At 38.7% G+C, this 12,998-nt stretch overlaps 1 protein-coding gene across 1 annotated transcript in view; it reads right to left on the bottom strand.

The window, feature by feature from the left end:
* Window positions 1-25: 25 nt before the first annotated feature.
* Window positions 26-12,998, bottom strand: part of LHFPL7 (LHFPL tetraspan subfamily member 7) — a 63,482-nt gene continuing 50,509 nt past the window's right edge. The window contains exon 3 of the mRNA XM_069874301.1: window positions 26-3,276. Within this exon, the coding sequence (XP_069730402.1) occupies window positions 3,050-3,276 (227 nt within the window). The 3' untranslated portion in view covers window positions 26-3,049. The remainder of the gene's footprint in view (window positions 3,277-12,998) is intronic.

Raw genomic sequence — 12,998 nt, 5'->3', positions numbered from 1 at the left:
AAATAGTGAACAGTGTGTTGGGTTTTTTTTGAATTTTATTATACAGTGTTGGCAATTGGAAATTTCACATTTAAAATAATTGAAATATTGTATCCAACAAGTCAAATACAGAAAACAGTTAATATTCTAAAAAGGAGCCAGCTAGTCAACGCGGAAACACATTAATGGAAAATACAGCTTTTAGTTACACTTAAAAAATTATATATTTAGAATAAAACTTGAACCTGGTCCAGTAAATTGTTTGACTTGTAACAGGAAAACGCTTTTACACAGTTCAACGTGCAGACAGTCTTTATTTAAAAAAAGTGATCTGTCAGTGTTAGCATTTGCATTGTCAGCAATGCTCCCTGTAACGGTTCCAGCTGAGGATCTGAAGTATGGGCTTTACTAACTGTTGTAAGAATCACTTGCATTATCATTTCTGCCTTCTGTGCTAAGCTGGTTCTGAGCGTGGATGTTTCAAGGAGGGGATCATCTATCCAATTGTAGAGGTCACACATGTATATTTGATTTTCTTTGTATATTACAAACTATTAAAGAAAGTTCCAAAAGGAAGCATTAGCTTAACTTATAAAAGGTGGTGAATATTCCAGGTTGTAGAGCTTGACGATATTCACAACAGAAGCTGAGTTTTAAGAAGTAAAGGATTTGGTACAGCAATGTTGTAAGTTGTAAGACCCTGTTGTAACAGTAATTTAAAACTACAAAGGAAGCTTGAACAAAGAGACTGGAGCTGCAAGCATCTGTGCATGCAATCAACATCACACAAATGTTGTAGCCCTACCGATTTCAGTTGAATGATTGATGGTTCCAGTTCTGCACATGTGAAAGTTATGTTAATAAGTAATGACAGGAATAGGTTGTTTGCGTCTGCCAGGTATGTTATGGCTGTTAATAAAAATCTAAAATATTTTTACTCTCCGTAAGTGGTTTAGGTCTCTGCAAAAAGAGTTTTCTACTTTACACTAACAAATCACTTTTTCTAGTGAAACATTAAGTGAACAATCGTAAACATTACACCAAACAGAAAAAACCCTACATAATACAGTTTATACACATTACTCAACATTTTCCAGTTGTTGCTTGTTTTGTTTTTTTAACCATTGTGGTCCTGTCTTGTATAATGGTTCTAGTGTAAAGGCACAGGTTGGTTAGGAAAGAAAAGCCTGCATCTCTGTCTTTCTACTTTGCGATGATGATATTCTTTTTACACGTTTGTTATTCCTCACTTTTCTGACTCTTATGTGAAAATTGCCAATTTCAGCCATTCATAAAAAAAAAAAGCATAAGACATTACTGAAAAGTACATTACTTTACAGAAGTGACTGAAATTTATTCTTCTTACTTTAGAGATGTTAATTCCTTAGACACTGTGAGCAAAAATGCGTTGCACATGCTCACATTCTCTTTCTCAGTGTACTTAATTCTACATTGAAATTTGTATTTTCAGAGATTAGCAATGGAACTTGCTAAGCTTATGTGCAGGATTTGCTTTTAGAGTGCATGAAAATGTAACAGGCAATTATTTTGGAAAACAATGCAATGTTCCATTGACGCTTAGAAGGGTGAGGAATGTAAACAGGACTGCAGAACTCTCTGACATTTGTTAGAATAACACAGTGATTGTTCTATCTGTTTGCATTTTCCTATACATCCTCAACATGCCTCTGACTGTTCCTTCATGTACACTTTCCATTAAAAGAAAAGAAATTCAGGAATTAGTTGGACTCAGCTCAGTGAAGAATAATAAATTCAATCACTTGGTTTGTGCCAAAACACAAAACTAAGAAGTACAGCTCTGAATTAAATATAATCTATGTGATTATTTCTTTTTTTAAAAAATAAATAATAGAAAATAAAAGATGAGACTAGAATTAGAATTAATTTTTTTAAATGAAAAAACATAACAGTGGGGTGCGATTAGAACCCAATGTTTTTTTGCTTAAGGCAATCACGTGCATTTATTTCAATGCTTGATAGTAATGAATTCAGTGCTATTGTGGAAATCAGACTTCACAAATTTCACATACAAACCCATGAAATATGGCCATTTGCTAGTTCTGACACGGACTCAGATTCTTATTCATGGTGTCCAGTAGCATTTCATTTCACTTTTTGTTTTTTACAATAATGGGCTCTGAACGGTAATGGAAGTATTAGAACTTGGTTCATTCTGCCTTATATTCTCGCCATATACAAGGGCATTGGGCACACACCTTTTTGTAAACAGAGTTTTTTCTTTTCTGCCTTATAAAACAAACCAGAAACCCCAACATCTACAGCTGTATTAGTTCAGATAATTTTGTAAAAGTCCACCTAAAATTATAATTTAAGAAGTGCTGAAAACAAATTTTTACCATTTATCCCCTCCATTCTTAAACCACTAAACCTTCATGAAGCCTTTGGAAGTAACTGGATCTCTCTGAAAAAAAGTCATCTAAATTTCATGCCAGCCTTCATGAAGATGGCTGTAAATCTTGAAGATCAGATCAGTATTAACAATTGTGCTAACAACTCACAATATGCAGGTGCTACTGGTACACGTAGATTAAAATAAACTTGTTTCTTGTATACAGTTCTTTTTAGATATCAAGCTTAATTTTAGGCCGTGGCTGCTAGTAGGCGCTTTTTACTAATCAAAATAATTGTAACAAAATATTATGGTTGGTTTTAAAATTATTGGGTACATAAAAGTTTTGACATAGTATATAAAAAGTGAACTGAAGCTTTTAACAGACAATTTTGAGACACAAAAGAAACTGGGAGGTAGACAGATGTTTTGAGGATAAACAGATTTTTGTTGTCTAAGGCATTATGCCACTATGTTTCGAGCAGTATAAAGGCTGCTGATTAGTCTTATTTCAGTTCCAAAGTGTTCACTGCTCATTCTCACGGAAGACTATCAATGCACTTTTGGTCTTTGTGAATCTGACCTTCCCTTCCCCATCTCCTTTCTCTCTTTTGCAATACAGCTAAATGGAAGTGCTATAATAATTGCCGCCCATTGCCTGTAGACAGGAATGTTCTATTCTTAAACAGTAACAAAATGCTATAAAATAGTAGGTATTGGAGTTGGAGATATGTGCTCTTTTGGTGCATATTTTGCAAAGAATGGTAAAAAGACAGACAACATAACCCCGACAATTGCCAGCATGTACCCCCATCCGATCTGGCAGTCTCCTGCATAGTAGATGTCTGAGTTCTCACAGAATCTCTTCACAGTAGCAGAGTTGAAACCCAAAGGGTAAACCAAAAGCCCAGAAGCCATAATGAACACTAGAGAGGAGAAAAAAAAAACCACAACAATTATTATCGAACACTTAATTCCTTGGGAAAAAAAAAGTCCTTCTTTTAGAAAGGCAAATATATGTTATATTAAAATCAGTGGAAAAAGTCATTAAAACTTTGATTGGCAGGCAATCTTCCCTTTCATAAGTACCTCTTACAGACAGCAGTGTCATTAGATTGGTAGCAAGCTGGCACTTTTTTTCATGAGAACTCTTGCCCAATACATCACTTCAGAAACGTAATTCAAATTATGGAGCCATTTAAAAATTAAGGTGATTCAGACACAATGGAATCCAGAGAAGAATTCCTAAGTTTGCAGATTCCAAACCAGCTTGATTTTCTTCTCAATACCATTTTTTTGTACTTCAGACAATCACTTTGTTCTGCCACATAAAATCTTCCAAGGAAAGAGGTTAAATGTTATTTTTCAGATTCTGGTCAGCAGGTTCTGATAATGTAAGCACTTTCTCCTCATTCTCAGTATTGCAAACTCAGATCTTTTAAAAAATACTGCATTTGACCCAAAGATTGTGAAATAAAACCAATACCATCTCTTGACTTTTTACTTGGCTTTTAGCATTGGAGTCTTTCAGCATATTTTGGGGAATTTTCTCTGTAAACCTAAAGATTAGAAAATTTTAGCTAAGGTGGAGACACTGTTGGAGTTATCTGATAGCTTTTAGTGGAACTCCACAGTTTTTACAGTCTTTAATGAATATGTTTTATATTGAAATATCATGGTTTATCCAGTTAATTTCATTAATCTATAGTGTATTTTAAAGGCTTTATTTTATGTACTGGTCTGTTTTCCTACCTTCCCATTCTTCCAGGTTAGTATTTTCTTCACATTCAGGGTGGGTTGTTAGTGATTCAAGAGTAGCGATAATCAGAATTAACTGTTATGTTTGAGCTGATGGATAATTCATAACCAGCAAACATCTAATGATACATTAAGATTATAAACCAAACACTACATGCTATTCTCTATATTTGCGATTGCCTTTCAGGTTGGGCAAGTGCAGATTATTCCAATTATAATGTTGGAGAGGCTAAAAAAGGGCAATCACTCATTAATCTTTTTTAATTAAAAAAACCCCACTTTAATAAGCTTGGGGGCTAGACAAAGTAAAAAAATATAACACACCCAGCCTGTAAAGGCCATGAATAATTTGAATTAAACCTTTCTTTCTAGTCTAAATGGAACTGCTGAGTTCCATCCCTTGTAAAAAACAATAAGACTAGGAAAATAGAAATGAAAAGGAGAGAAACTGGAACAGCAGCAAACTTGCGGGTCTGTGTCCCTCTAGGGTAGCTCACGTGCAGGTACAAAGAGAAACTGCCTGCCAGTAAGCAGAGCTCTCTCAGAGCAAGGTTCTTCTACGTGCTCTTGCTCCCACAGCATTCTCCTTGCTTTCAAGCCTTTGCAAAGGGTAAGTTTTCAGTGGCTCCAAGGAGAGGACACTGTGGCCTTTCCCTCTTTCCAGGCTCACGGTGTGTGAAGGGGATGCTGCAGGAACCACTTAAGGGAAAGGCAAGGGCCTGAGCACATCTCACACCCTGATATCCAACCAGCTGCCCCTGCAGTAGGTGCCCAGGGTGGAAGGGAACTCTCTGAGCTCAGCACTGGGTTCTTGGCAGCCGTGTTTGTGCATTTAGGCTCTAACATTAAACAAACATATAGAAACTGAAGCTAAATACTAACTTGTGTTATACAGATTGCCCTTCACTACGTGTATGTAACACTGCTAAAAACAGTACAAGAAGAAAATACAACCAAAATGAAGCTAAATAGACACACACACAAACATCTCCTCTAGTAAAGGGCACTGAGCTTTCCCAAGAGAAGAAAAAGAGCTAAGGGCGAGCACGCTTCCTTTTTTCAAGGCCTGAATGTTGTGTGATGCTCTTGCACACCCAGGAAAACTCCCTGAGCATCATTTCTGAAGGCAGAAATAGCGGAAGCAACCTTGGAGAACAACCAGAACAAAGAGATACTTTTCCTACCACTATTGTGAAGTTTGAGTGTGTTAAAGTGCAAAGCTGAACAACAACCAACCACGTTAATCCATAGACCTGAGCAGGCTGTAGCATTCACTCATGGGCTAAACACAGATGGGAAGCGGAACAACGTCCTGCCTAAGAGACCGGGATGTAAGCTGGACACACAGCACAGCCCCACCCAAACCCACAAAGAATCTTGAAATAGCCCCGTGGTACAAAACCTTTTGAAAAAAGTGAGGAAAGTGAGCCAGTTTGATGAGAAACAGCAACTGCTCTATGCAAGAAGCAGGTCTAAAATTAAAATTTCAGTTTGTTCATCTTTTCGAAGCCAAAATAGTCCATGCATCTCATTTGGCAAAAGAAAACATTATGCTGAATTGGCAGCAATTGTTTTATCAGAAAATCCTTTTAAACTTTGCTAACTGTTAAAATCTGCTGCTTTTCTGGTGCTATTTCAATCCCTTGCTCTACATCTCCATCCATACACATGTATTCTTGTTTATTAGGTTACAGAGAATTATTTTGAAGGCTGTGCTTTACAGTGACACCAGTGTTTTGATTACCACTTGGTGCTGATGCTGTGTGCTGTGATTTAATGGAAGAAGCTTTTCTTTTTGAAGGCTAGAAATAATCTGTCACAGTCGAATGTAATGTGTTCACATATCAAACGGCCTAAAAAGTTACCCATGGTTTCATATCCTCAGGCATGTCATAGAATGACCTCATTATTCTCATTTAGGTGCCCTCTTTCTTATAAAAGCTCAAAATATTGAATAGCCTGTTAGCATCAGCAGAAGGCAGCTTTCAGAGACGGTGCTAATGACTGCTTAATAGTGCTGTCCATCAGCCGAGCCGTGCGCTGAGCGAGCACACAAAGAAACAGTGGGGCTCCATTTAGGCTCCTCGTATCACACTTACGCCCCTGCATGGTTTTCCAACAACAAACATCACTTTAAAAGGTGTCAGAATACCGTGAGTGCATCTTGCTGTTATGTGTAGTGTCAGACAAGATGATGAGAAAGCCAGACAACATATTTGGGTCTATTCTATAGCGTATGGAGTGTAGAGGGGATTGCTAGTAGAATGGAGAGTTGGAGTTGGTTTTTTTTTAACATGGCTTGGCTGGTCATTTGGTTTGTTTCCCATCAGTTATTAGGTCTTATTAAAAACGTGCATTTTCATGTCTGATGATCTGACATAGGGTGTTTGTTATTGCTAGGTCCTCATCGCTGGAGTTCTCACCAGTATGTCACAGCCGCTGCTGACTGCAAGGCGAGCTAAAGTCAGGTCTACATGCCTTGATTCAACTGTAAGTCACCTTTTATTTCTACTTTCTGATGTTCTGCCCTCCCAAACAGTTACAGCCTCACCCTCCTGCTCTCACAGACTCTTGACTCCACTGATGTCCTATAGCCTACACTTTCTCCTCTGGAGGGTTTGCCAGCCCAGGCAGTACCTCTGTGCCGTGCCCCTGCTCCCTGTGCAGAACCAAAGCTCAAAAAATACAGTTTATCTATATTTTTTTAATACAAAATTTGTCAATTTATAAATAAATAACTTTAATTAGCAGGAATAAGGTATTATTAGAAGGGAGGAGGACACTTCTGTTTAGGATGACAACATTCTGTAGAAAATTTATAAATGGTTGGTAATAAGAATACTGAATCAAAGACAATTCTACTAGGGGAAAATAGCATTTTCTGCTATTTTAAAATCTAATACACTGTGACTCTTTGTCATTGCAATGGTTCGTTCATTTCATTAAGCTCCTGAAGTACTGTTTAATTATTTAAATTTATCACATACCGTTTTCAAGTTTATTTTAAACCAAACCAAAGTAATGCAGTTCTCTAGAGTGTGTGTAGAGGGCACCCACGTACAACGCTCTTAAATGCCACACATACAAAAATGGCTATTTCCATTTCTGCTTCTTTTGGCAAGACTGATGGAGTTTTCAATGTATGAAACACCACAATTGAATAGTTTTCTGCATTGTGAAGCAGGAATGTGAAATCTTGGCTAAGTGTATGTGTACCCTTCCATATTGATGTTGAAATGAATGGAAATCCAGAGATGGACCACAAATATTATGGAGATCTGAAAGAGTGATTCTATTTTATTGTATGTAGATGATGTGTAATAGCAGTATTGATCACCAGTAGTAAACTGTGCTGTGTGCATGAATTATCTTCCTGAAATTACCTGCTCTAAGAAGATTAGTTTGTCTTAGAAGCTTAATTTTCTTATTTTAGGAGAATATTATGTTCCTGATGCTTGTGACAATGACAGATGAATTGCAAGATTGTGGGACATACCAGACAATCATTAGAATTAGGCCTGAATCATAGGTCATCAAGAGTATTATTCCAGCTCAATTACAGATCATCACGGTCTTATCTCCTCATGAAACATTTTTATTGACAGAGCTTAATCTACCAAAGCAGTTTTCACGCATCTCATCAACAAGTTTCCTCTCGTACTCGCAAGAGTACAAACCTCTCTTCTAAAAGCTGGCAGTTCTTCTTATGCACAATCAGTTGACCCTGAGTAACACATCTATATATTTTATTAATCTAATAATTGTATTAGCTCCTTTTAACATTTTCTTTATTTTTATTTGATTTTACTTACATCATTTTAAAAGAGAAAGCAGATGCTGATCCATAGCTGCAGACACCCTAACACAAAGCCAGAAATACAGTAAAGATCTGAGCAGCAATGAGAAAAATATTTCAATGAGTAATGGAGCCAGACATTGTCCAAAACATCATTCCTTGTCCTTCTGCACTGGCTAGCCTACACACAGTGCTTTCCAGCACTCTTCCCAAGCAAATATCCTTCTAGCATGCCAGAAGGGTTACTACTTTTAGGATATTTTGGACATAGGTGCTGCAAGTTCCCTTGTACAAAAAGGAGATACCTGGATGTCTCTTACAACAACTGGAAGCCTAGAGACAACGCTAAATAAGATCCAAGGGCACAGTTGTTGTTCTTCATGGTAATAACCGCACGTGAGAGTACAAACTGGAACAAGATGGAATTTTGTGCTATCCAAAAATTAGGAATTTCCTTTTGGCTTCTTCAAAAAGGAGGAATTATCTAGCGTCATTTGGTGAGAGCTGCAATGCCTGCATTAGCAGGCATAATTTTAATGCCAAGTAAGTATAAACAAAATGAACAGGCAAGTGGTCTGTTAAAGATAAAACAAACCAGACAAAATCCTGCTGTTATGGAAGCAAAACTTCTGAGGGGTGAGGCGAACAGGGACCTGCAACTGTTAAACGCCATTCTACGCTGCTGCACTCCTGGCAGGTGCATGGCAGGTTCCAATAGTTCCAATTCCTTAAAGCAGCCCTAGCAATTATCCCCTCCAAGGAAAGCAAAACGGAGAGCAGAGGAAAAGGATAATAACGCCCATATACTAGCATCAAAATGTAGCTGCCTTCCTTTGTAACTGAACAAAGAGCTGGAACTCATAATAACAATACATCCACTTCCCGCATATTACAGTTTAGCTCTTCCCTTTGTAAAGAATTATTCCATTGGCTTCATTTCAGTCAAACATGTTGTGATTTGAAGAGCATTTATCAGTCCTGGACTGTTGCCAAATAAGTAGATTATACCAGTTCCTTTTCTAGCTTTTCTAAATGGTGGAACTCACAAGTTAGCACTCAGCAGCTATAATATCAATGTGGTTGCAAAGAAAGCTATGGAGCTTGTCAAACCCCTTTGTTAGCTAACAAAGGAAATGAATTAGTTTGTACAATGTCTCCAAACTTTATGTTTAAATAAACGCTGAGCATTTGACTACAGCTCACAAGCTAAGGAAATGCATTAGATATAGTAATTTGTATTTTTATATCTGTATATATGTGCAAAACTACTCAGGAATATATGTATCTAAAAAGCTGGACAAGGTTTTCCATTTCAATTTATTTGAATTTATCTGAGATGGAATAGGAACAGGCTATTTTAAATAAAACTAGCACTGAAATGAGGGCTCCTGCACCATTTTTTGCACACATCTTATTAGTACTGCTGAAATACCCCATTCGAGTTGTGTGGCACAACTGCCTCATTCAGACGGGTCCTTGTTGCACAAGCAGCCTCTTTCAGAAATGTCTAACAATTGGACGAATAGCTGACTACCTCGCTTTCTAACAGAAGAAAGTGGAATCTAACTATCCAGACTTTGGAAAAGAAACTCTCTGAAGCCAACATAGAGGTAATTGGGCTTGGGTAATTGCTGCATTAGCTGCAAGTTTAAGGGCCACAAAAGGAAATGACAACCCAGTGACCTTTGAGGTTGCATTTCACAGCATGTTTTCTACATGAGAACAAATAATGAAACTTCACTCTTTCTGCCAAGTGAGTGGTAGCTATGGTGAAGATTTATAGATGTTATCTGGTAATCTATGGGTCTAATCATGCAGTTATAGAGTTGCGTGTCATTTACTCAAAAAGGCTGAAATGATCTAGGGCTGTGTGGACTATGGTGAAGGAGTGCCTTTTGTCATCTGCAAGGTTCAAAGATATACAGCCTATTTAGCAGACTGTAAAAGGGAGATACAAGAGCTAATGTTTCTCAAAATAGCAGACTGTTACACAAAATTTTACAAGAGTCAGACAGCTAAGAAATGGGGACTGTCAGGTGCACTCTAACTCGGAAGCGATTAAGATTTCCCTTTTCTGTATTGCTTCAGTAATTGTATAGATTTTCTATTTAATTTTTTTGAAATTCTGTACATCATGCTCACTTCATCACTCTCGGAACAGCAAACACAGAAGCAGACTAATAATATAATACTGACATATTTAAGCGTTGGATTCTTTAGATGTGAGCAGCATGTTCAGAATGTATTGTGCCTGTAATGTGCCTCTTTCCCTCATCTCTGTGTTACATTTCATTCAACAGTTAAGAAGTGCTAATAAAAAGTGCATATTTCAGTTGTCCTATTTTAGGTAAACATAATATGGTGGCATTTTCTAAGCGCTGCACGTTGGTTAACTGCTCAACTCCACTTCTTCAAACAGAAATGAAGGTGGCAAATGCTTTGCTTCTCTTCCTAATTAACTTATCCATGCCAAAACCAATATGTTCTCCAGCCCAAGCAGGGAATGAATTTAATGACTGAAAAGTTAAATTAATACTTCTTCTTGTGATCTTTTGGCTACCTTGCCATCTGATACATTCCCTAGCAAGGAGCAGGACCAGCCTGGGTCCACGAGCAGCTGCAAGTAGTGAGGAAGCAGCCAGATTTCCTTGCAGCATATTGCCTCTCCCTTGGAGCCAGCTCTCCTGGGAAGAGGAGACGCTGCCCAGCCTGCAGCAGGTCTTGGCTCCTGCTCTGGCTGTCACTTCCAAGTTCTTAAACAGCTATTTAGAGCAGGGGCTGAGGTCCAAAAAGACGGGCAGGGATGTGTAGATCACCTGAAATGTCATGATTCGACATGACACATTTGCTCCTTTCTTTTCCCCACCTGCTCACCTCACAGGTCTGTTTTAAATCAATCTTTTCACCTCTCCCAAGACTCACAATTTAAGCAGGGCAGACTCTCATGAAAACAGATTTATAATGAAACTGGTAGCCATTAAATATTGGCCTTACATCAGAGGTGACCTTATTGTAAAGCGTTGTGTGGTGAATTTATTTTGACTTTGCACATTCTGTACCTTGTCTCCCACATCGCAGAGATGCACAATGTGGCAGCCAAGGCAGTGGTGGCAGGAGGAGACCCAACGCCTGAGAATAATGCCCACGTCTCACTTCATTACAGTTGCACTTCACATTCCAGCAGTCTTCAAGCCTCAGGGATATCGCATTCATTACCTCTTTCAGAGACATGTATTTTACATAAATGGCTGAAAGGTGATTAGAATCCCTGACAGAACAGCATTTTATCTGGAATGCAACCATGAAAAATATGTGCCTAAAACAAAAAAGGCATCCTACATCCTTCTCCTAATTGATTTAAGCTACAAAGACCCGCTTCAGTTTCCTAGGGCGCAGGAACTACCAGGAAGACACAAATTGCGTGTTTTTGTATCTCCTAATAAAAACTCCTTGACAGGGGGTTGAAACCAGAGTTTTCTGTTTCTCAGATGTCCTAGTCCTGTCAATGTCATCACTCAGCAGAGGCGCACATACTGCCACCTGATCATAAAAAACAGTTCTGTAACAACCCTCATTTCACGCTACTGATTCCTGCCCACCATAAATCAGCAACACCACAAGTCCTGTTGGAAATAATTGTTCCTGAGCTTCCCTCTTTTTACAGCCCAGGTGCCACACAGCTGTAGCCATATGGCAGCTTGCGTCCTGCAGAAGTGGGTGATAGCAGCACCTCCAGCAGTAAACACAACCTGAGTACTTGGAAGCTTTTTAATACTGCAGACAGGAGAAGTGCAGCTCGTACTCATGCAATGGTTTTCCTAACCTTTCAAAATGTTATAAAAGGCATCAGCTCTGGATTAAACCAGATGCTCTGCAGCCAGGAGATGGGATAGCAACTGCTAATTCACTGAGAGCTGCTTGGTAATGCCACAGGTGATCCCTGGGCTGATCCTGAGACAAGTCTGCCTGCATGTGCACTCTGACCTGTCCTCCCTCGGTCAGGGCACCCTCTTCCTATCACCCAGCTTGTTTTTGCTCCGAGCAGAGACTGCCAGTACTGATTGCTGGCTGTGCAAATGAATTTTGACTTCCATGTTTGACTCCTATGTTCCTTAGACAAGTCTTCCACACCGACTTTCAGGAACACGTCGTGTTAAAGCAAATGATAAAAACAGCGCCAGGCTGGGTCGTGCTGGTCCAGCCACGCACTCAGTCAGCAGCAGACAGAGCAGTGATAGAAAAGCCTCAAATTACTGGCTAAATAGAAGTGATTTGGGATATCTGATAAGTTTTATCAGGTTGGCCCAGCTGCACAATTTCCCATCTCCTATTATACCAAAAGGGCCCACACTTCCTTCTTCATTAATGCATTTGAAGGATTTAATGAGTTACTTCATCAGGTTAATAAATCCCTTCAATAACTCTATTGCACGTCAATACAATTATTCAAGTGGTGCAGCTAACAAATGATCATAGTTTATATTTCTTGACAGAATAACTTGATTAATATATTTGGACCGTGAAATACAAAATCCATAAATAAACCATGTGGACGATTGAATGTCTTTGTTGGAGAGGGTATTTTTCAGTTACGGTAGCATTGGAAATCCTCTGTCTCTCATTCAAGTATTAGTAACTCCAGGCAAGTGCTGAGGAGAACTGCAGGAGGTTGGTGCCTCCTAGCAATGTTCTGCTTCCCGCTGAGTGCTGAGGCAGGAGGCGAACTGCTGCAGGACAAGTACTGCTGCCTACAGGGAGACGTCCTAAAATGCATCAGAAGGGACATAAGCTGTATTTATTTGTCCCAACGCTTTATCAGGTTTAAAACCCAGCTTCATAAAGGCAGTTCCATGTCTTGAGGTTAAGATCTTTGGCTAATTTTGACAAGCTGCAGTGTCACCATCAGAAAATAACATTATATTCTGGAAATTATTTTAAAACTAAATTGAATTGGTTGCCATGCCATTTGTCTTGCCCGTGGCATCATAGTAAATGACATCATCAACAGAATAACCTTAGGGGCAAGGATGTTTCCAGAATCTTAACCTTCGAATGGCCAGCAGTATTACAGCTTCCTATTACCAGAGTAATAAT

This window comes from Phaenicophaeus curvirostris, chromosome 21 (assembly GCF_032191515.1).
Source record: "Phaenicophaeus curvirostris isolate KB17595 chromosome 21, BPBGC_Pcur_1.0, whole genome shotgun sequence".
Taxonomy (NCBI): Eukaryota; Metazoa; Chordata; class Aves; order Cuculiformes; family Cuculidae; genus Phaenicophaeus; species Phaenicophaeus curvirostris.
This window is presented reverse-complemented; position numbering and strand designations above follow the sequence as displayed.